This window comes from Archocentrus centrarchus, chromosome 8 (assembly GCF_007364275.1).
Source record: "Archocentrus centrarchus isolate MPI-CPG fArcCen1 chromosome 8, fArcCen1, whole genome shotgun sequence".
NCBI classification, from domain to species: Eukaryota; Metazoa; Chordata; class Actinopteri; order Cichliformes; family Cichlidae; genus Archocentrus; species Archocentrus centrarchus.
The window spans coordinates 19,667,782-19,690,883 of NC_044353.1; the positions used below are offsets into that span (position 1 = coordinate 19,667,782).

The following is a 23,102-nucleotide window of genomic DNA, read 5'->3' on the forward strand; positions in this document are numbered from 1 at the left end:
AAACTTGATTTATGTAGCAGAAATTCAGTTATCTCAGGGAGCTTTACATTGTAACAAAGTAATTTTAGGAGTAGTAATTTACCAATGTTAGTACTGTTGACGCATCAACAGTATAGACCTGACTTATGTAATAACTAGCCCGCTAAGCCTTACGGGCTTAGTTACTGACTTGCGTAAAGGATTGAAAGGTTTCCTTTTTCTTACCTCCAGACTCCAGGGCATAGTCGACCTGGCCTGTCCGATCCTGGGAGTAGAGCTTCAGAGCATTCTGGACAATCAGCTTCACATGCTAATAAGAAGGAGAGAGAAAAATTAAGCATGGGCCTCAAACTAACTCTAGCATTATGTGACTGCAATTCAAGTCCACAGAGCCTATGATGCTGACAGTAGGAACTGTGCATGCATTACCTCTTCTGTCAGTCCCTCAGCAGCAGAAGTGTGCTGAACAGTTCCAGTTACTGTCTGAAGAACGGTCTTGGCTCTGGACTCCGCCTCACTCACTGTCTGGGCCTGGTTGACCTCCAGCTGCTGGGATATGTTTCTCAGGATGCGAAGCTCCAGTGAGGCCAGGGAAGCCTGCAGGTCAGGTGTGCTCACGTAGCGCTGGGACAGCCAGTGGATCAGAGACTCGGGAACCTCGCCCTGCTCCTTTCCGGACGCACCACCGCCAAAGAACAGAGCCTGCAACTCCTTACGCAACTGAGAGGACACCTGGGCTGATATCTGAGAGAGGGATAAGGACAATTTTTTAAACTTATGTAAGCAGATTCACAGGACGAGCAGGCTCAGCTTACATTGCTCTGAAAAGGCAAACAAAAGTTGATATTTGACTTACTGTTTCTTGCAGAGTGTCCAGCTGCTCACATTTGCCCTTGCATCCTGCAACGCCCTGCAGGTCCTGTCTGATTTTACTCAGTTCTACCTCAAGTCTCTGCACCTCTGTTAGCAGTGCATCGTGGTCCTCCTGCTTCACCCCCACACTGACCAAGAGACAGAAACTACACGTAAGAGTCCTAAATCCTGGAGAACTCAAAATGTAGACAGTCCAAACAATACAATAAAGACAAAAATGTGGATTACAACGTTTACTTATTCATCTTGTACCTCACAGGAGCCGTTTCTGCTGCTGAAGTGACAGCCTCGCTCTCTCTTTTCTCCTTTTCATGTTCGTACTGCTGCTGCTTCTGCTGCACCTCCTGCAACACACACACACACACACACATTACTGGAAGTAGTGAATAAAATGTAAAAATAGAGAAATTTTGTTTTCACAAAAAAAAAAAAAAAAAAAAAAAAAGGCTACTACTGACAGATGAACACTGGATGTTATTTTCTCAAGAAGGAAATGCACTTTTGTCCTGTTGGCCTTCACACTGAGAAATTCCAAGTTTAAATATTTTATGAAGCACCACTGCCCTCTTTTATATAGACAACACAAGGTCTGCTGCCTTCATACTGGTTTGGCTCTCTAACCCTGTCAGAACATTTGTTTTCCCAACACTGTCGTCTCTATGCCCGTTTCTCCCATCACCCTGAAAATTCAAATATGACCTTTTTTTAAAAATAGAAATTGTCACTTAGTAGTTAAATTTAACCCTTTGTCCTCTGATGGTCTTTTATAATCTATAAGTAACACAGCCTTATGTTTATGGTGGTCCGTCTGTGCTCAGCCTGTAAAATATCAAATTAGGTTAATGAACCAGCTTGCCAAACCTCCCCTCTTATATTTTACAGGAGAGTTTTCAACATTCTCAGTGGCAAAGCAGCAAATCTGCTGTACATACCTCAGTCTTGGCAGACAGAGCTTTGAGCAGTAATTCTAAATCAGCCAGTCGTGCTGCCTGACTCTCTTGGTGCTGTTTTTGCAGCACTGCATTCTGCAAAAAATTAAAACAGTTATTCTTATAACTGTTCTTTAGCTTTCAGGACTAAATTGTGTTTTCGGTATTGTGTCTTCCGGCTACCTGTGCTATCTGTGTATTCTCTTGCTCCAGCTCTCCTCGCAGGACACCGATTCTCTGGTCCAGCAGGGAGGAGACCCACAGTCCCAGGCTCTCCCTGTCGGTCTGTGCATGGAGCTGCTCCCTCAGGGTGCTGTAGAGACCCAAAATGTCCCCATGGCGCTGCTCCTGCTTCCGGTCACCCTGCTGGACTTGTTCCCACAACAGGGCCAGCTGGCGCTCCACACGTTCGAAACGCTCCAAATCTACATCAGAGACTGCCACAGGAGGAAGGACTGGCTAGGGAGGAGAATAAAGGAATGAACATCACGCAATAAGGTTTAGAAACAAAACCAGTTATTCTAATCATGTTAAATTGATATATGTGATCTCTCTCTTACTGGTGCCTGTGAGATTGGGGTGGCTGGGGTCTGCTCCAGTGGAGTCTCTGGTGCAGGGACAGAAGCAGGAACTGGTACCAAGTTAGACAAGAGGGTGAAGGGAGACGCAGGACGCCACTCTGTTAGGTTTATGGCTGGTAGGTAGGCAAGCAGGGCAGCAGCGGACGGGCCCCAAAACCACAAAGCTGCATACAAATCATAGATAATGTGGTTAAATCTTACCCCGTTTACTCAGAACACACTCATGATAGGAGCCTAAACCCTACAGAAGTGAATCAACATTGTATATACAAAATAAGTCTAAACTGTGGGTGAAGACTACAGTGAAAAGCACAAGATATCTGAATAGTCACATATAAAAGTGCAGCTGCAAAACTATGGTGCTTTGAGTTTAAATATTTACTTCCCTCATATATAGAAGCAGCACATACTTTACATGATTTTGGCATATTTTTCCCCCCTTCATAATGATAATGCATGGGATAAATCATGTACAATGAGGAATATTTCAACAAGTAAACAAAGGATTAATGCAGTGTATTTGAGTTTTACTGTTGTGTGAGTGGAGCTCAAACACAGCACAGCCCTGAATAGGATGACCTGAATCGTCCACTTGATTTGTACCACACTCTGGGGATGCGTGCTGGTTATAACTTCTACTGCTTCGCTACGCACTCACTTTTTCTATATGTGCGCACTAAATAGGTTAGATATTTGATAAGGAACTCACCAAGGAGGAGCAAAAGGAGCAAAAGCAACAACAGGAGCTTCCAGAGTTTAGGAAGACATCTGAAACACAGAACCGTACGCTCGTCAGAACAATGTGCAACCGCCAGGAGTACATGCAGGATAAGAAAAGGACTTGCTTATTATAAGATGCTGAATTATATAAAAATTATGAATGCAAAATTCCAGATAAATAATTCAATAATTGCTGTCAAAGTTTAAAAAAAAAAAATGCAGCTTTAGTAGAATTGCAAATGACTTTAGATTATGCAGAAAACACATACTGAAGATTTAAATCTCGAGGGATCATTTTTGGCCCCTCGGGGAGTAAAAACAAAACGACCTGACTTGACTTTGCAAAGTTTACAGGGCTTATTAACAGAACTGTCAGCACCCTCGATTAGCTATGCGATGCGTTTCCGCACTGCTGAGGAAAGCCTTGGGTTAGGCTTTAAAACTGTTACATAATTGCAAGTGCTGATGATTTTATTTTTGGGAGGTCAGCACTGATCATACTCGCTATAAAGATTCTGAGATGAGCCTGGCAGCTCTTTTGTTTTACCAAACTGTTTACACAGCAGTTACAGGGCGACATTAGCATTTGCTTGGAGTCTTGTTTCTGGCTGCATGATTAATTTAAGTCGCTCTCTTAACACCATGTTTGGTCTCTAATTCCTGAAGGAAATAACGAGCCCTTTAGCTGCTAAAATGCTCCAATATGGAACAGCAGCAGGGGTAAAAGTGAAAGCTCAGGTGTCGATTGTCTGGAGATTCACTATGACAGGTATCCTGTTACATTATCGCACTTTTTCTTTTATTAATTTGATACATTACAGATGTTTTAGCATTTGAAAAGCCATTCAACAGATAAAACGTTAAACTTTGTCTTCCATTCACTGCAAGAGTCTGAAAGATATTTGAGGGGAGGACTTACCGGGTCAGAAAGAAGACATTGAGGACAGACATGAGAGACACCAGCTGATACCATCCTGTTGCAAGAAACCACAGAAGTCCTCTGCCTGCCTTCACTGGGCAAAAAGAAAAATATAAAGCACACAGACTGAGAGGGCAAAAAAGAAGCAGATGCACATTTCTAGAAAGGTGAGATAAAAACAAGAGCCTCCAACCTGGAGCTGCCAGGAGCATCCAGAACACTGAGAGGAACCTTTGTGTTGCTGTCCCAACGCCTGAACCTAAAGCTTTGCCTGCTCTCACCACACAGTAACCGGGCTGAAGGAGGCAGTGACCTGGAAGACCGGGTGAAAGAGGGAAAATATTCAATTCATGAAATGCAGCTAAAGCAACAAACTGAGTTGTAAATGTATGACCTGAACATACATGTAAGAGTGCAATCAACATTAAGAGAAGTGCTGATTAACCTGCATAAACTAGGATGCTCCACAGTGACCCCGCCAGGCGGCGGGGCCTGGAGGACTGTTTGAGGAGGACGGTGTGTGTCTCCGAGACCTGCTTCCCTTTACAGTCATCGCCTGTGTGTGTGTCGAAATGATGGACAGCAGGCATGCAGAATGAACAAAAACAAAGCACGTGTGAATGAACTCATACAAAACGGGAAACCCAGCTGTGCAAATTATCAAAGCAAATCAAATTAAAATAAAGGAAATAAAATCACATGATTACGGAAAAAAAGCCATGAGGATGCATATTTCAAATTCTGCATTGTATGAGCAGATGCACAATGCAAAGCTGGATGAAAGAAAAACTGCATCTCCTGAGTGACGAACACTTAATGTTGCTTCTAATTGTTTAGGAGCTTATTTTGACTCCCCATCATTCAAATGTTGTACTCGCTTTGCTCATAAGTGAAACAAGCAGAAACATTTTTTTACTCAATGATAAAAAGCTCCGTGTGTGTGTGTGTGTGTGTGTAACTCCCCCCCCCAAAAAAAAAACTAGTATTAGACTAAAACAGGACGCTTTTCAACCAGAAATCTACTTTATTTGTGGAATCGTCTTCAGTGATGTGGGATGAGACATTCCTGTGTTAAACTGGAGCTCTGGCAGAAGTTCGGGGTTCACATGTGAGTGAAAGAAACATCTGCAGGTCACGTCGGTCAGCAGGCTTCAGACTATCTAAAGCAGTTCACACAACCTTTGCTCGCTGACCTTGACACAGGTCATGCATTTCATTAACTCTGTCAATCACAACTATACATGAGGAAATAAGAACGTGTGTGTGTGTGTGTGTGTGTGTGTGTGCTTGCTTACACAGAGAGCCATTGAGATTAAGATGTGATGCATCTTCAGTAACCAGATCCTTCACATTCATGCTTCCACAGAAACTTGAGTGAGCTGCAACATACATACAAGACATTTATTAGCATTATTATTAGTTGCATGAGAATGTTATGAAGAAAAGAGAGGTGGAGGGCGAGGATGACAAAATGCACGTCCCTAATGTGACAATGAGGAGTCTTCATGAAGGAAATGAGAACCAGTAGCCAGAACAGTGAAGAGAAAACAGTGACGCTGCAAGAATGTGGTGAAAATGTCAGAGTTGGTAAAGTTGTTCTGCAGCTGTGAAAAGAACCAGCTTAAATCAGCAGTTTAGTTGAAAATAAACTTTTTTTTTTATTGCTGAATGACCAAGAGGCTGAAGTCAAAGAGCCTTGTGAGTGTTCTCTCACAACCTCATCAAAAATGCAGCTCATCACTTGACAATCACACAGTGGTTGTTTTGATTTTAATTTTTGTGTTTAGCGTACTTCCTCCTTCAGAAATAGAAGCCAAAAGTGTAAAAGTGAAAGCAGGAGGGCGGAGAGACAAACAGATGAGGAAGAGAATCTTGAAAGTCATTCCCACTTTAAACAAAAATCTTCATTATGAAGCATCTTTCTCCTTAAACAAAAAAAAAACAAAAAAAAACAAACAAACAAAAAAAAAGAGCTAAAGAAGGAAGGAAATTATAACAGGAAAGTTTATTAACAGAAGAGGAAGAGAAGACAAGAGCTGTGACCTTTAACCTTTGCCCTTAGTATTAACAGCGGGTACCTTGTCCTTCATATCCATTAGCCCCATGGCCCATCATCCTGTGGAGAGTGGTCTGCTTTAATAGCCACAGTTGGGATAAGCTTGAGGACGCCGCTTGTCTCACCGAGTCTGAAAGCGATGTCAAGGCACCTGGTGACACACCGGCCCGTATTCTTAGTGTTAGTCAAAATGCACACATGGATGGAGGCTCAACAAAAAGCTACAGGTAAATGTTGGTGAAAGGATGAGGAAGAAGTGAAGTTAATGATAGAGAAAATCCCCAAAGATACATTTAAATAAAAACAAACAGGAAGCTATGTCCAATAAGAGGAAACGGTACAAAAGTCACACATGAAATATAAAGAAACAGAGTGATGAGAACAGGGCTGCTGAGGTAGAAATCACGAGAGAGAGGAGGTTTCAAATTAGCGGCACAGATCTCAGTTTTCTCTCAAGATCACCGAGAATCTCACTCTGAGCCGAGTGGCTCAGGAGAAGTTGGGACAAACCATGAGAGAGGAAAATGTGGGAATGATGGGAAAAGGATGAAGAGCAAAGAATGCCTCTTTTGTGTACCTTTTCCTGTTGGGCTCTTGGCCCTTGAACGCAGCGAGACCACACTGTTGAAGAGCAGGGTGACTAAGGACATTATGGGGGCCAAGGCTTGTTTGCTGTAGCGTATACACGTGTTAGACATAGAAGCCAGGACACCTGGGGAGAAACACCACTACTGATTACAATCTCATTATCACAGCTTTACAAAGACATGAGGACACTGGCCTTTATTTAACCTTCCAGCTCAATTCTCTCAGTATTTAAAATGAGAAAAAAAAAAAAAAGTGCTGCATTTTAAATATAACATTTCTCACCTGTCTTGTTCCTTCGACTCCTGTCTCTGCTGTAAATACTGGTGAAAGGTGAGGAGGAGGAGGAGAGGGCATCAGTGGAGGTTTCTGCAGCTTGAGATGACGACGATAATGATGATGAAGAGCGTGTGACAAAGGAGTCCATCTTCTGAGAGTGTAAAGAGCAGTCTCTGCAGATGAAGCCATTAGAGAGCGTGGTGTGGGACTTCGATGTACTGGCATCGCCGTTGACACTTGATAAACTGTGGCTGGAACTCTGGCCTGAGGGAAGAGAGCATGTTTATATATTTATGAGTCACTCATTAACAAACAGCAGAAACTGTTAAATCACCAATTACATACAATTTGCTTGGAGTGTCTTAATTGTACATAGCAACACTAAATACCTTTAGTGGCAGAATAAGGATTGACATATTTCACTCTTAAGTGTGTGCAGAGTAAGTGTGCAGAGTACACTGGTGTTTAGATACATTTTTTGGTACGGATTTCTAGAAAAATGATCCTACAATTAAAAAAGAAAAAGTCTGCAGATTACAATCTCTTGTGCTCCACATAGTCAGTGGTAATCAGTGAATCTATGAAGCTTCAGCTAGAATTAATCATAACATCTTAAAGTGATTTTAGCTCAGTTTTCTAAATAAAATGATCAGTCAGAAAGAAAGAAGCAACAAAATGTCTCCTGTTTTTCACACAGTATGCGGCCTCCATCTGGATGCTTCAGCTCGCTGAACCTATTGTTCAGCGAGTTAGAAGAAAGGGAGTTAGTGTGCCTCTCACTCTGTGTGAGAAGTTCTTGCAGGAAAATGCAATATGAAGCGATGCTGTCCATAGATTTTTCTGTAGCCGCTTTTGAGGGAGTCTCAGGTGCCCGAGTGGAGCAGGTAAATACGTCCAGATTCAAAAATAAAACTAAAATGCAAATTAACGAATTGAAGACCAAATCACCTTAAACTAAGAAAATTATTATCCAAACAGCTGAATACTTGTGTACACTCCTAAATATAAATGTTTGCTTTATTGCAAACAAGGCGTTTGTTGTTAAGCCAGCAGTTACATCTACTTCTTCTATATACTGTGATGGTTTCATTTAATGATTTAAAATCTTCACATGAAAAGAAACTGCTTATTGCAGGGTCAACAAAGTGCAATTAACCCAGACAGTTGTCTGTCCTGCCTTGTGGAATTACATTTAAATGCTCAAATATTACAAGTAGAGCGGCCCTTTTGTGATCAAATCTTTATTTTTCAACTAACCCCAGTGTCCGTCCACAGAAGTGGTTGTTGTGGTGGTAGTGATGGTGCGTTGCCTCAGATGTGGCTCGTCCAGGAAGGCCGTGAGCTCAGAGGCATCAGACGCCGTGCTGCTTTGCTGAAAGTTGCTGCTGCTGTTAATCGGGGTATTAGCAGCTGAGAAGCTGAGGGTTTTCTTCGGTGTGGCGGCTTGGCTCAGGGATAAAGACAGGGAGTTGGAACTGGACTGTTGCTTTCTGCTCCGCAGCGTTCTGTGTTAGCAGAGAGGTGAAACAGAGCTGTGAGCTTTGCTGGCTATACAAGCATGACACACGCACATTTAGAGCAGTGAACATAAGTTACGTAGAGTAAGAGCTGTCCCAGTATACAAGTGCAGCCTCAGACATGCACAAGATCATCAAAAGAGTGGCACGTGACCGAAAAAAGGTACTCAGTACATATAAACCTCACTTAGTTCACACTTCTCTAAATGACACTTTGAAGAAGTGGTGACAGCTACTCTGAGTCTCCTGCACCACATTAATCCAGGTGGCATCTGTAAAACTATTTGTAAAAAGTGAAAATAAAGTAAATATATGCATTCAAACTCACTCTATTCTTAGCTCCTGAAATGTGCTTTTTTGGGACATTCACATCAACAGAACTGTACTACTGTATGCTTGCTCAATTTGTTTTCATTGTTGTGGGAATAAAGAAAACCTCAACATCTCAGCTTAACCAAGTAAGTAACAAAGTAACATTTATTTATGAAGCGCTTCTCACAGACATGCAGTTGTAAAGCGAAAAATAAAGAAGAAAATTAAAAGACAGCTAATAGCAAAACAGACTAACAAAAATAGATAAAAGTTGTGGTGATAAACGAATCTCAATAGAAAGCCTGGTAGCTGGAGTGGTGGACTATCCCAAAGCCAAGCCTTGAACTTGCATCTGCTCAGTTCACAAATCAGTGTGAAATACTTGTTACTACAAGTAGGCCTTGACAGTTCAAGGCCTACACTTTCCATGTGTGGGTATTCAGAAGACCCAATTCATAGAAATAAATGAAAATTCTTATTTTACTCATTGGTAAATCAACATTTGAGAGTCAAGAGAGGAAAGTGCCCATCGCTGGTCTCACCGTGTCTCTCTCCTGGTGCTGGTGTAGCTGCTGCTGCGGTTCTGGGAGTAATCAGCCAGGCTCTCGTTGCCATAGTGACCGGCACTGGTCTGCAGACGCAGGCTCCGTCGTGACATCCTGGGCGACTCGTACACAGGAGCTATCTGGTGCTCCTTCTCAAACTCTAATGCTGCTGTGGAGTAACTGGAGCTGAGAGAGAGCAGAGGAAGAAAGGCAGGAAGAATAGAAAGAGTGGGAAAGTTAGAAAGTTGGGGAAGAAAAAAAAAAAAGAGGAAAAAAAAACTTCTGTGAAAGGATGCAAAGCATGACAGTTAATTACAAAGAGGGCGTTTTTTTTTTTTTTTTTTTAAATCCACTGCATGGGAATCCTTTTGGAGACAAACAAGCCTTGAGTGCCTTTATGTTTCAAATCAGTACTGAATGGGGATATCCTGCCTTTTTGCTAATGTGTGTCCCTCAGTGAGTCAACTTTAGTGACACTTTTTAAAAAAACAAAAACAAACCCAGTCCTTTTACAGAGCTGCGATGCTTTTGTTCCCTGCAACTGGCAGTGCTCCTGACAGGAAGTGACTCACTCACAAGGGAGAGAGAAATATCAGAACAGGCACAGAGTGTCTCTGAAAGTAAAATTAGACAAATAAGCCAAGTAAACATCCAAAGTATGCAAGAAGGCTAAACATAAAACTCACTCCCCTCCCTGTTAAACCAACCGTAAGTGGAAACACACTATGAATGTTGTTTGCCATGCCATGCCGTGACTCACAGGGCCACACCCACCTGGCAGAATAGGCACTCTGAGCCGAGGCAAACACTCAAACATTACCAGCAAGCAGCAGGGCAGCAACTGCAAAATTCACTGGAACACTATAGAACTTGCTAATGCCTCTAGGCTGGTGCAAACAGACAATGCCATAAAGTCCAGTTGTTCCCTCTTTCTCTGTAACGGCACAGACATTAATATTTTACAGGCAACATAAATGTATTTAATACCAACTTGCTTAGTTTATATTCTACAGTACTGGCACTTGTAAAGTCTGTCTAGAAGTCCAGAGGTGAACGTTTGGATTCAGCCTGTCAATGCAGAACAGTGAATAAACTTCCTGTTCTACAAAGGAAAGGCCCTCACTGTGTAAATGAGTGCTTTGCGGCTCTCTTGCAGCAAGCACATGGACATGATTTCAGAAGAAATTGTAGCAAACTAGCCAAGTAATATCAGTAGTATGCGCATGTATTTGTGCATTTATATATATATATTGTGCAGTTTGCCCTGTGCCCCTCCCTCTGGCATGAAAACCCTGAGGATTACACACTCCCACTGAGAGCCAATTAAGTGCTTTCGTCCTCACCCTGCCTCTCGCCTGCCAATCCAACTGCCACTTCTTTAAACACATGACCACCAGGGCAGTATCCTGCTGGTCTGAAATTAACCTAGCATCGACTGCAAAGCGTGCACAGAGGACTGGCGGTAAGGATAAGTTTACGTAAATGTTTCAGAGCTGTTCCTGGGGTCGCAAAATTAAAATGTTTTAAAATGCAGGAAAGTGAACTGACAGTGTGCTGAAGAAGACAAGATCAAATTTACATTTTTATTTGTGTAAAATGTAAGTGTTGAGTAAAATGCCATCTAAAATTAAATACTGGAAGCATACCTGTGTCAGACTATTGCCCACTTATGCTTATTGCACTGATTTCCCTGAAAAAGAGCAGAATACATATATGCTGCCAAACAGCAGAGCTTCACTAGATACTACTCTTCTGGACACAGCCTAAACAGAGGTGTGAGAAACTAGTGTGTACCATAATACAGGTGAACTGAATATCAAAAGAACAATCAGTTTTCCATCACACCTGCATCACTGTTTGTCTCATTCAAATTTGAAATTTAAATAATGGAAAATAGCTGCAGGACTGTCCAGCGTTTGTCTGCAAATCAGCTGTGAGTCCCAAACTCAGACAAATCTCTTAAAGCACGAAAGCATTTAATCCAGTGAGTCCCATCCACAGTGAGAAAATCTTATTGCCACACAAAGCAGCTGCAACTGCAGAGTTGCTAAAACTAATAACTGTTGTTTCCAGGTTACATTCTCAGCCCAAAAAAGAAAAAACTATTTCCTTCATGTTTATACAAACACACAGATACACAAGTGTGTTTATCATACCAGAGCGTAGCGATTCAGGATTGACTGGTAACGTTGCCGTGGGGTGTGGAACCAAGCGTTGCAGGGCAGAGCGGGGTGTGTGCATGAGGAAACTGTCTGCGTAGCCTCCAGTCAGGTAGAAACATCACAATAACCTTCTGTTCTACCTGGAACGCCACACAACCTGCATATTTTAACAAAACAAGGCTATTATCTCCCAACAGTGCTGGTTACCACCCCCTCCTTCAGCAAAAAAAATAAATAAATCAGGTTTAAAAACAAGCGATTCATCTCACTGGTTATCCAAATTGATCCGTGTGCCGCTCTCTCTCCCAGGCGGCTTCCACGGCCCACATCAGCGACAAAAATAGAGATGGACACAGCGAAGAAGACACAGATGAAGAGCCATGCAGTAAATAGAGAGAAGACACTTCCATCCTGACACTCAGCTTCCTGGAATCTCTCCTTACATAACACTAAAGCTTTGCTTATCTTCCCACACTCAGTGGGCACAGCCAAACTTTCTTACAATGCACAACTGTGCATTCAGTCTGATCAGACTGAAATCTACATTTAACCAGCTTAAGTTTGCTTTATAGTTACTATGCAAATCAACTGTTTATAGTTCTTATAGCTTATTAAAGAACAAGTTCATTAAGCTCAGCCCACAATCAAGTGAAATCACTGAAAACATTTCTATGCCCCTTTTAAGAACAAAGTGATATGATCTTCCAGACACAGATGACTGAATTGCAGCCATTCATACAGGTGTAAAAAGCAACAGGATGAGTCTGTTTACTTTGCATGATCAGTACAAAGCAGTGGTAGAGGAAGCACGGGTCATCCAGAAAGCATCTGTCCATGGGATGAAAGCACCAACCGGTTTCCACTGATTCTGCTCATCAAGACATCGTTCCACAGAAACAGCAAAAACACAACTTTTTTTCCTTATATGGCAGAGCAGAAGTCACAGCAGCTACCAACTCTTTTTGTTTTCATGTCTATCCCATGACACAAATCCCTCCAAATCAAACGAAACAATTACTCCCGTGACATCATCTCAGGTGAGTCGACACCCCCAGTGCTAAAATTTGTTTCCTGTCCCTAAAGAGCCTCCCACATTCAGCCTGCTTTGCATAGTGTATGCAAAAGTATGAAATCCCATCACAAAGAAAATACACAAGATGTGTTACCATCAAGCAAATACAATTAACTTATTCAAACAGTGTTTATAAAAATATGATTCATCACTCAGCAGTCAGCACTATAAAGAACATACAATAAACCGACTGTAAACGAATGCCTGTGATGGGATGACACACAGCATGTAAAATACCAATGCCTCATTCTGTTACTCAGACATTAAATTGTTGCAGTTTTGCTATTAAAACTATGATATATCCCACTATATTGCTGCTCAGAGCTGGTTATGTAAAACATTGTGCTGGCCAAAAATGAGACTTTGGCTTTAGATTCTGACATTTGGTGTGTGTTAATTTTTTATGGTTGCAGTTTTCAATTAGAGCGTAAGTGTGTTTTTCATGTGAACATCTCCTCTACTAAAGTAGTTATTAGCACTCAAAAATGCTGGGAAAAAAAACAAAAACAAAACAAAACAAATGAAAAACTGATAAAGCACCCTGTGTACTTGGAGGGCCTTGGAGGGGAATTTGGAAAAATACTGATAATATAAAAATACATTTGTACACGGTTTTGTGAAAAACAAGTTATCGCCCAAGAAAGCTGATTCTAAGGGGTTGGACTCACTTTTTTTCATTAACTTTGCTTACATATAGCAAATTATTTTGTATGGTTAGTGGACATATGTAGGCAAATATCAGCTAAACTAATAAAACTGGATTATGCTGTAAGATTTGTCCGGCTCCTTAATCTCTTTTTAACTTCTTTGTAGTTTTTTTATGAGCTTGTAGGGAACAGTTGGCAAGAAACTAATTTAACAGTTGTAGCTCTCGCCTAAAAGAAAAAGAAAAATGTCTGGTGCATCCACCTGGTGTGTGGGTGGGGTGAGGGGGTTTAACCTCAGGCCCAGCGGGCAACCAAGCTTTAAATACACAGTAAGAAACCCTGTTAAGCTGAATCCTCATTGCAGTATTGAACAATGTTATTTCACACTTACATCTACACAGCCAGAATTTGCTTGCACTTGAAAAAACAGCAGCATTTGTACCCCAAAGATACACATTTGATCTGCTGGAGAGAATATGTAAGTACGTTCAGAAGCTGATCACAGCAGGACCTAATGAAGTCCACTGCAGTAAGATCAGCTAGCCATCATGGAACAAGATTGTGACTACCATTTGCAGCCTCTGTCTCTCAATAACACACACACACACACACACACACACACACACACACACACACACACACACACACACACACGATTACAAAAACCATGTGGACTGTAAATCTCAGTGTGGTAACCACAAGTGCGGTTGCAAAGCTTGCCAGAAAGTTTATACCCTCACACACACACACACACACACACACACACACACACACACACACACACACACACACACACACAAAAATTAAAATTGGCATTGGCCTGAATTAAACTTTCAGAAAAAATAAAAACTCCTACTTTAAAGTCACCCAAACAAAAATTCCCTCAGTTACCCAGCACATACCTGCCCTACCATGTAACATTAAAAAACATTTATATACAACCACCACTTTCAAAATGTAAAAAGCCTGGATTCAGACAGAGTTTTAAATTACATTTATCCCATTTTCAATCTGCAATCTGAAAAAACAAAAATTTCTTTGGCTGGCTCTTTAATCCAATCATTATAAATCATCACTTCTGACTTGCGACTCTTGTGCACACCACAAAACGTGTTCTTTGAGAGTGCTGCAAGTCCAAGCAAAATTGAGGCAACTGCAACGTATGTAAATCTCCACGGGTTATTAGATTGGTGCGGCAACAAACTACTTTAGACACTTGGGATGCTGTAATTGGGCTGAAGCTCACCCAGTATTTTGTTTCCATTATTCAAATCTCCTCCCTGTGATACTATGGGACCGTGTTGTTTTTGCTCAAATTATATTCCTCAGTTTTTTTCTTCTCTGAAATTCAGTTGTGAAAGGCTTTAAAAGTCTGTGGGGAAAAATATGAAATCAGAGCACAAATGTAGCCCCCCCCCTCCTGTTTCACTAAATCGAGTCCTTGAAGTGCCGAGGCCTATATTTACCAGAGGCCAGGATCTGAGAGTCTGGAAGCAAGCAGAGAGTCTTCAAATTTCCATCCAAATATCTTTGGGTGGGTTGGATTTGGCACTGTGATTAGGATCATTTGAGCCCACCCTCATTTTCCCTCCCACAGACCATACCTCCCCTCTTCCCCGCTGTGTGGTGTCCTTTCCTATCTGTGCTACAAAATCACAGTGTGCCAATTTATGTTGCTGTTGCTGCCACGGAGACCGTTCTTAACAAATCACTGGCTCGAGAGGGACTCGAGACAAGCCGGAGCTAGATATTTACCACATCCACAGACAGATGCCGCAATGCAAGAAAACAACACAGGCCAGAACCAGAAATGCTTCTTTCATGCAGAATTCAACTACATATTCCTCATGCATTGAAGATTTCCGGTTCAAATTTCTACTTTCATGGCAGTGGTAGCAGTTTAAAACATGGAACTGTTGCAGAAATATTTGGATAACACTCACAAGAAAAAAACAAAAGCGTATACTACCTCTTGAAAATCCAGCTGCTGTCATTTACTTGGCACTTGAGCAGCGGTGCATGTAGTGAAACACAAACCATATGTCAAAACAACTGCGACGGCACAGTGAACAACTGTCCAGCTGACATTCAGCACACTGAGCCCCACCCTGTTCCGGTGGTATCCCCGAACCTCGTCCTGCAGGACTAACAGGTACTGCTAGTGTGTAATCTGATATGAGAAAATGTATTTCATATCCTCTTACAGATTTATGTTTGTATTATTGTTCTTAGCCACGTTAATAATGGGAAAAAGAAAAAAAAAAAAACTGTTTAAATCTGTATAAAAAAACTGTATGGCCAGAAGGCTGAGTTTCTAAGTTTTGTTACTCAGCTGTGGTCATACTTTGCTTATCTTTTTTTATTGCTCATCTGTAGCTGATGTTCACCGACAGCCCTGTGCAGTATCAGAGTACTCAATCAAGACTGCTGCTTACAACTGTCACAGTTCAACTATCACTTTAGGGAGAAAAAGGCTCCAACTAGAAGCCCCAGCCCTACTGACCCACTTCCATTTTCATAAAAAATGAAGGGTCTCTGAGAGTCAACACTCAGCACACACACACCTGCCTTCAATGCATGGGTGTAGTCAGTTGTTTTCTGGAGGTGGTGCGGCTTCATTCTCAGTCACAGACTGTGAAGTGCTTTCCATTTCTCGTGCATTTCTATATTAAATTCAAGACCAATTTTGTCCAGTTAAGGAAAAAACGAAAAAGGAGTTTAGACTGTAAATATACAGAAACTAAAATACTAAATCTATGATGTTATTTTTGAAATTCAAAATTTAAATATTTCCATCTGTTTTAGTACATCTCTCCACCAAAAAAGCTTCAGAACAAGCACAGAGGATTTAGCCTATATTATTATTTCTAGGAGATAAATTGAGAACTCACATAAATACCACCCAGTTCCAAACAATATTTCAAAATAAAATCTAACATGAACTCCGAGGTATTTTGTACTTCAGCCTCAAGATATTCTGAAACCAAAATCAATCAATGGTGAAATTAATCACATGCTTCAAGGGAAAAAAAACAGAATAAGAGAAGTAGCTGCATTATTTAGTTTTTATAAGTTCCAGACACAAAATCGTGCATGGCAAAAAAGAAAAAAAAAGGAAAGAGACCAAAGTTCACGGACCAAACAATAAGCAGCAGTGACAGACTAAACAGAAATTTTTGGGCTCTCGCTTATTGACAGCCACTGAATAATTACTGTTCACACATACAAAAGGGTATTATTCAAAGAGTACCTTTTTCTTTTTCCCTCTTGTCAACAGCTTGAGGACACTGAATAAGGACCTTTAGAAGAACTACTTCTTCTGCATTTCAGATTGGCCAGCATGGTTTTGGTTTGCTTTTGCATTTTTATGTCAAAAGGTTGTTTTTTTTTTGTTTTGTTTTTAATTACTTTTTTTTTTTTTTTTAATGTTAATGGAGGAAAAATCCTGGTTAAAAACTGCAGAAAGTTGATTCTGTTCATCTAAAATGCTGCATCTATTTTTGGGCTTTTCTTATCAGGATTGTTGAGCGTGCAACAAAAAAATCCTGTCTTTTGTTTTTTATCTCTCTATATATATATCTCTATCTCTACATCTATATCAGTTATCTAAGAAGTGGGGAATTTACTAATGTAAACCTTGTTTGGTGATAAATCTATGTAAGTGTTTCTCCTCATTGTATTTACAGTATTATTTAAAATGGATGGGTCCATGTTGTAATAGGCTTACCCTGCTGAGAGGGGAGCCCTGCACAGCTGAGCGTGGAGGGAAACAGAACGTGACAGTGGGCCTTCTCTTCCTCTTGCACTATTCATTGCTACAAAACTTGTCTCTGCTCTTTTGAGTTTTGACAACAGATGGGCCAACGGCTTCTGTCACCTGACCCCGTCCCTCTCTGTGCTCCTCTCGTATTCACTGTAGACCATGCACACACATGAGGTCTGACCTGCAGCTTTTTGCAAGGAGCTAATGCAGCATTTAGTGCCTCTCAGCAGCAGTAGACACAGGCTAATAAAAACATCTCAACTAGCTAGTCAAGAAGCATAAACTTAGTGTAATCCCTGGATCGGGGCCATGGCTGTGAGGTTCATTAATAGCGACCCAGCTGACTGCATTCAAAGGAACACGATTAGCTTGTTTGAGCCTTTCAGTCCACCTTGCAGACTTCAGTGAGGTGTCAAACAAGCTTTTGTACATTCTTCTTATTTTGCCTCAGTCCCGTGTGACTCAACTTATTACTAGGAATGGATTTCACACTGCTTGAACACACCCTGTGTGCCACAATCCTGACCCAAAATCAACTCAATTCAAACCTCTTCACATGTGGATGTGCATAAGGTCGTCAACCTGAAGTCAGACCATTAACATTTTGCCATTTAGATTATAATACAGCATCATAGATTACATTCTCAACATAACATCCAGTCGACTGATTCCCGCTGTGCATCCATACCACTCCCACCTACAAAATACAAGAGCTGCGAACACAAATAGCACATGGGTCTGCTGACGGCACTGCACACAATGTGATCAGCATTTCTGCAAGAATGGCTGTAAACCTAATGAGGGGGTCTCTGTTCAAACTTGACTTTTTAACAAGACACTCATACTCTCACTTAAAAGAGAGGCTCCTAAAAGTCATGCAATCACTCTTCCTTTGCCTCAAGCCAGAAAGGGCACATTGATTTTAATTTCTTGGCCTGCACACCCAAACGCTCCTCTGTTCTGAAAGCTGTCATCACAAATGGTGACAGGAGTAAAGATAACCGCATTCCTCCACATACCTTGCTGATGTAAGGCCGACCACACCCACGGCAGAAGCTGTGACGAATGGCAAGAAACAATGTGTGGAAGAGGTCCACAGTGGGAGAGGCTGGTGTTACATGACACTGACTTCTTCTCTTAATGTCTAGAAAATGTAAGAAGTTGTAAATGGGCCGAGGCACCTTGATTCTAGATTATAGCAAAAGTACATACAGACAAGCCTAGAGTACATTTCTGTGCAAGGCTTCCCAACTACCAACTGAACTGTGAGGCTGACTCATCAAAACCACAACCACAAGATATTTTTACAGTCACAGATTTGCAAAAACCCCAAGTTCAAAAGCAGAAATGCACTGAAAGCAAATATAATTAAAAATCTCAAGCTGCTATTATTGAAGCCATTTCTATTTTAAATGAAAAGCAAATCATGCGCATAATCACAACTCTGAATCAGCTGAGAGAACGAGGGGCTCAAGCAAGTGGGGGGAAAAAAAAGGAAAAAAAAAAAAAAAAGAAAAGAAAAACATCCTAGAAACAATGCAGTGTCTTCAATGCTTCTGAAGATTTTGTTTTAAAACATGAAGTCAGCACACTGACAGTAAGGAAATGACGTCTGAGAAAATATGCAAGCCATTAATGAGTAAACCAGTAAATCATTTTATAAGCATTAAAGTTTGGCTTCAGTGAAAAGCGTACTCTGTTCATGATGCAAACTGAACATCGAGCATCTGAATGAGACAACACTTTCAACGTCTTAAAATTGATTAAAATGCATCAGCAGGCTCTCAAGGTCAATTTTGCCCCATTCCACATTAATTCTCTTTACTGCCGGCAGCCACAAATGACATGCAAGGTGTGAATGAAATGCTGTGGGCCTGCAGCGAGCCTACTGCAGCGCAGCACTAAGGTCTCACCTGAGAGAGTAAGTATAGCCGGTGTTCTCTGGAGCACACTGTGGTGGCGTGTATGTGTGCAGCTGGGAAAAATCCATGTTCATTCTTCTTTGTTTAGACTGCAAGAGTTAAGATTCAAGGCAAAGGACTATTTTAGCCAAAGCTAACACGGCAGAGGACAACAAGAACAGACTAACTTCACAGACACGCACAAGCAGAAAAATACATGCACCGCTTTGATCAGTCTGTCTCTGGCAGAAATAATGAGCTCGAGTTGTGCCACGGCTTAACTGCATTTCAAGAATAGATTCAGAACTGTGTCTACACTTATGAAATAACACAGCACTAGCAAATTTCCTGCCTCTTCCCAAATCAAGACAAGCTCCATTCATTGGGCTGCTCTCCAAGAAAACACAATCATCAGTAAGTACTGTGCTGTAAAGCCATGTTACAGTGCAGCTCCTAATGAGAGCTGCTGGGCATTCCTTTTCCTCCAGAACACAACAATACTACTGTGTTTCTGCCTGTGGCTGAGAGTTGGCCAACCTCTTCCTGCATGCTGGCTCAGGCTGGTAGATGACAGAGGCTACAGACACCAGTGAAGCTGTAGTGAATGACTCGACTCTTCTCCTCCAGACAAAAAACAGGCAGCAGCTGATGGAAAAGGCTGGCAGAGACAGGCCACAGAATGACGATCCTCCTTCTCTTTGTAATAAGAGGACTCCTCACCAGGGCAGCAACTCCTACAGTGAGTGCTTGAGTAAGCTCAGTATTATGAAACCCAGTAAACACCAAGGGGTGGGGCTGATTTTTTTTTTTTTTTTAAGGCAATGGGCGGGAAAAGCCTGAAGCCAAAGGGCTGGACTTCTCATAGTGAAACCTCCACTGTGTGAATTGGGTGTACATATACTTTGTCACCATAACATAGTCACAGTTGACAGTTTCTCAGGTACACTAGACTAATGCAGTCCAGTGCTGCAACAGCCCTGAAATTATTCTTACTCTCTTGAACAGTTTTATAAATAAGTTCAGTATCTTTGGAGGATGTGGCTGCAGAAGTAATGACAATTATTATTATTCAGTATTAAAGTGGACCCGATATGCTCATTTCTGGTTCCTTATTTTATTCTCGGACCTTTCTAGAGCTGCACTGCCTTATTCACAGTTCAAATACTGGGCTGTGGTGCACAGCTGCAGTCCATCCAGTCTGAAACAAGCCATCTTAGTGCCATTACTGTCGACTGCCTGGCCCTCACACACAAAAGGTGAATGAGATCAACAGGCCAAAATAAGAAAAAAATAAATAAAAAAACTGCCAGCATCAACTTATTTAAGCACCCTGAAGCCTGAGATTTTGGCTCACTTGCACATTATGCTGACCTCATTATGTGAAATGAGGCAATGTTCATTATGAGAATCCAGCACTGTAAGTGTAAGTTTATGACAGAAAATAAGGACAAGCATAACAGGTGTACTATAATATGTAGCCTTCATAAACTGTTAAATTGTTGCCAGTTAAATGTAGAGTACACCATGGCAGACAATATTGCCGGAGACAGCAACAATGTTGGCTTTAAAGCAGCAAGTGAACTGAGCTACGGATTTCATAAAAAAGTGTGACCCTTGCTCTATGAGGTAACTGATGCAACTACTGTGTGCCAGAACGGGTTAATCTGTCAACATGCCGCTGTAGGCAGTTTGATTCAAACTTCTGCTCAACATTTCAATCAAAGACAGAGCAGCAGAATAAAAACAGATGGCCATGACTAAAGCCCACCACCAAAATCTCAACACATAATCTTAATCATGATTCAAATCCACATCCAAGTCTCCAAGCCGAAAAGAGGGATAAACGGAAACAAATACCCAAAAGCCAAGGGGACTACTTAAATTCAGCCGGGATTAGTTCATTTTTTCCCCCGACATGTCAACTGCCGCACTGACTCATGAGACAGACGCTGAATGTGGACACTCCGAAATTAAATCTGAACCTCTCCTGCGGCGCACTGCCGCTGCAACTACCGAGCTCATCCACCGAGAGACAAACTGAACAACAACACGAGAAAGCACAGACACAAAGTTAAAACATGCAAGATGCAACACAGTGACACTTTTCCCACAGTACTGCGCTTCACGCCACACGTTTTTGTTTTTTTTTTTTGCTGCCTCCTTTACGCAAACTCTGTGCGACGAACGATGCAAACAGCTGAGTCTTGTGACTGGTAGAGGTACTGTCAAAACAGCCGTTCAGACTGATGCAGGTTACAACACATATGTTATAACTCATGTTATAACTATACTGTGTCAGGCCCAATGACACATCAGCCCCGTTACATTCGTACGTTGCCCGTTGCTAAATTTAGATGCTGGATGCATCTAGACAGCGCCGTCACTGACTTACAGGCTTGCGCTAATCATATTATCATACAGGTTAACTTGACGTTTCTCCGTAAAAACACGCACTTATTGGTCACTTCGAATCTCCGAGAATACATTTAACCTCCAATAATGTCGATGTAATAAAAAGACTGTAGAAAATAAGGCCTAAGATTGCGCACACTGTCAAAACAGTTGTTGGCAAAGGAGCGCAGCAAAGATCGGAATAAAGAAAAATACAGAGACGCATTCACTGTACAAGATTGTTGCTACAATAATATACTATTCAAAGCAGCGTGTCAACTTGCCCGCGCGGTTAGGCTCCATGTATGTTGTTATTCTTTAAGAGCGTAATCCAAAGGAATAAGATCCACACACAATCAGGGAACATGCGCAAACTTCCGCCAGCATCCCGACGCACGAAACCCCAAAGGGTTATTTATTGCTGCGGACCCACAAATCCTTCACGTTGTTTTCTTACAGAAAGATACCAAAGTTTGCAAGTGGCGACAGAGCATTATGCTAGTGCACAACAAGCTGATTTCCAAAATGGCTTCCCGGGCGTAACAAAGCCAGAAGGATCACCGCCGAGCTGATCCTCCCACTCCCAGAACCTCCATTGTCGGCCAGAGCACACACTTTAAATCTATTGGAGGAAAAAGCGGCGCTGCAACGGCATCTGGTGAGCTACTACTGGATGCTCCGTGAACTGACCGGATTCACGCTTTTGTTTAAGTCGAACCGCATAGAGGGGGTCCTCAATAGAAACTGGAAATCCCTGCATAACACCTGCCATTAAAAGGATGCTGAATACATTTATGCCAGCGCGGCTGAAGCTTTTTTAATCGTAATTCCACATTATAAAATTAAAATAAGGTTCATTCTTGTTCACTGCCCCCAATATGACTTATTACTAAGCACTTTCTTCCACCAGTGTTATTTTTGCTCCATGTGAACAGTGAAAAGAGAGTGAAGATTCCTTACATGTAGTAAGACAGGTGACCACAATAAGGAAGAGCAGGTGACAAGTGAAAAAAAACAAACAATCCTGACAAGGCTGGTAAAGGAAGTGAGATGAGAAAAAAAAAAAAAGGAATAAACAAATCATTATGACTGTATTAAAAACAGGACACGGAGTTTTGAGAAGTGGTCCTGTCTTTTTTACAGCATCATAAACAAACTTGAACTAATGCTTAAGACTGCAGTAAAAGGTGAACGCTGGCACCTGCTGCAGTGCTGTTACTACAAACCCTCTAGAGTAGGATTAGAAAAAAGTTATTAAGGTGCTTTCTGTGCTTACAGTCATGTCGAAACAGCACAATGACTAATACCAACATTGCTCACAAAAGGAGTGTTATTCAGCAAATGATTGCTTAGAAAAGTCTGCATGTCTGCACGCGTTTCCTAGTGTTCTTTCACCATTACTAAAACAAGTAGCTGGCTGGGTTGCATATTTGCAGCTGAACTTAGCAGAAGACCCCTCATAAACAGACTCAAAAAAACTGACCATAAATGCAATACATGCACAGCCATTTATCCAAACCAATATTTTCAAGGGAAGGTCCACTGAGTGAGCATACCTGCTGTTTGGCAGGAAATAAAACTGGGCCACTCACTCTGATGCTGGAGCAGATAAAGAGGGAATAAGTACAGGGGTACAAGAGGCTTGTTGATATACATGGGAGGAAATAAACTAACTGAAATACTCATAATTAAACAAACAGTGCAGAATAAACCAACCACCAATTTTTAAAGTAGATCTCACATTCTCTACATGCAAAACAAACAAACAAAAAAAGTCAAAGATTATCTTTATTACTTTATTGAGCCTTATTAAGCTCAGTGCATCACAAGGCTCATACAGTACATAGTGAAAGTAAAGTACACTGCTTCAT

The 23,102-nt window shown here is 41.5% G+C and overlaps 1 protein-coding gene across 8 annotated transcripts in view; it reads right to left on the bottom strand.

The window, feature by feature from the left end:
* Positions 1-23,102, bottom strand: part of sun1b (Sad1 and UNC84 domain containing 1b) — a 29,287-nt gene that overhangs the window by 4,320 nt on the left and 1,865 nt on the right. Inside the window, exons 1-19 of one of the 8 annotated variants that reach the window (XM_030736764.1) lie at positions 21,516-21,785; positions 18,853-18,950; positions 9,293-9,481; positions 8,179-8,426; positions 6,928-7,185; positions 6,635-6,769; positions 6,080-6,208; positions 5,297-5,380; positions 4,447-4,557; positions 4,195-4,314; positions 4,002-4,095; positions 3,072-3,130; positions 2,342-2,526; positions 1,965-2,240; positions 1,785-1,877; positions 1,105-1,196; positions 836-980; positions 409-723; positions 205-289 (exon numbers count right to left, since the gene is read on the bottom strand). In XM_030736764.1, coding sequence (XP_030592624.1) covers positions 205-289; positions 409-723; positions 836-980; positions 1,105-1,196; positions 1,785-1,877; positions 1,965-2,240; positions 2,342-2,526; positions 3,072-3,130; positions 4,002-4,095; positions 4,195-4,314; positions 4,447-4,557; positions 5,297-5,380; positions 6,080-6,208; positions 6,635-6,769; positions 6,928-7,185; positions 8,179-8,426; positions 9,293-9,481; positions 18,853-18,935 — 2,701 coding nt within the window. In that variant the 5' untranslated portion in view covers positions 18,936-18,950; positions 21,516-21,785. Of the gene's footprint in view, positions 1-204; positions 290-408; positions 724-835; positions 981-1,104; positions 1,197-1,784; positions 1,878-1,964; positions 2,241-2,341; positions 2,527-3,071; positions 3,131-4,001; positions 4,096-4,194; positions 4,315-4,446; positions 4,558-5,296; positions 5,381-6,079; positions 6,209-6,634; positions 6,770-6,927; positions 7,186-8,178; positions 8,427-9,292; positions 9,482-11,451; positions 11,602-18,852; positions 18,951-19,377; positions 19,622-21,515; positions 21,786-23,102 lie in introns of those variants that run through there. The other 7 variants (XM_030736762.1, XM_030736763.1, XM_030736765.1 and 4 more) reach the window with 7 other exon arrangements.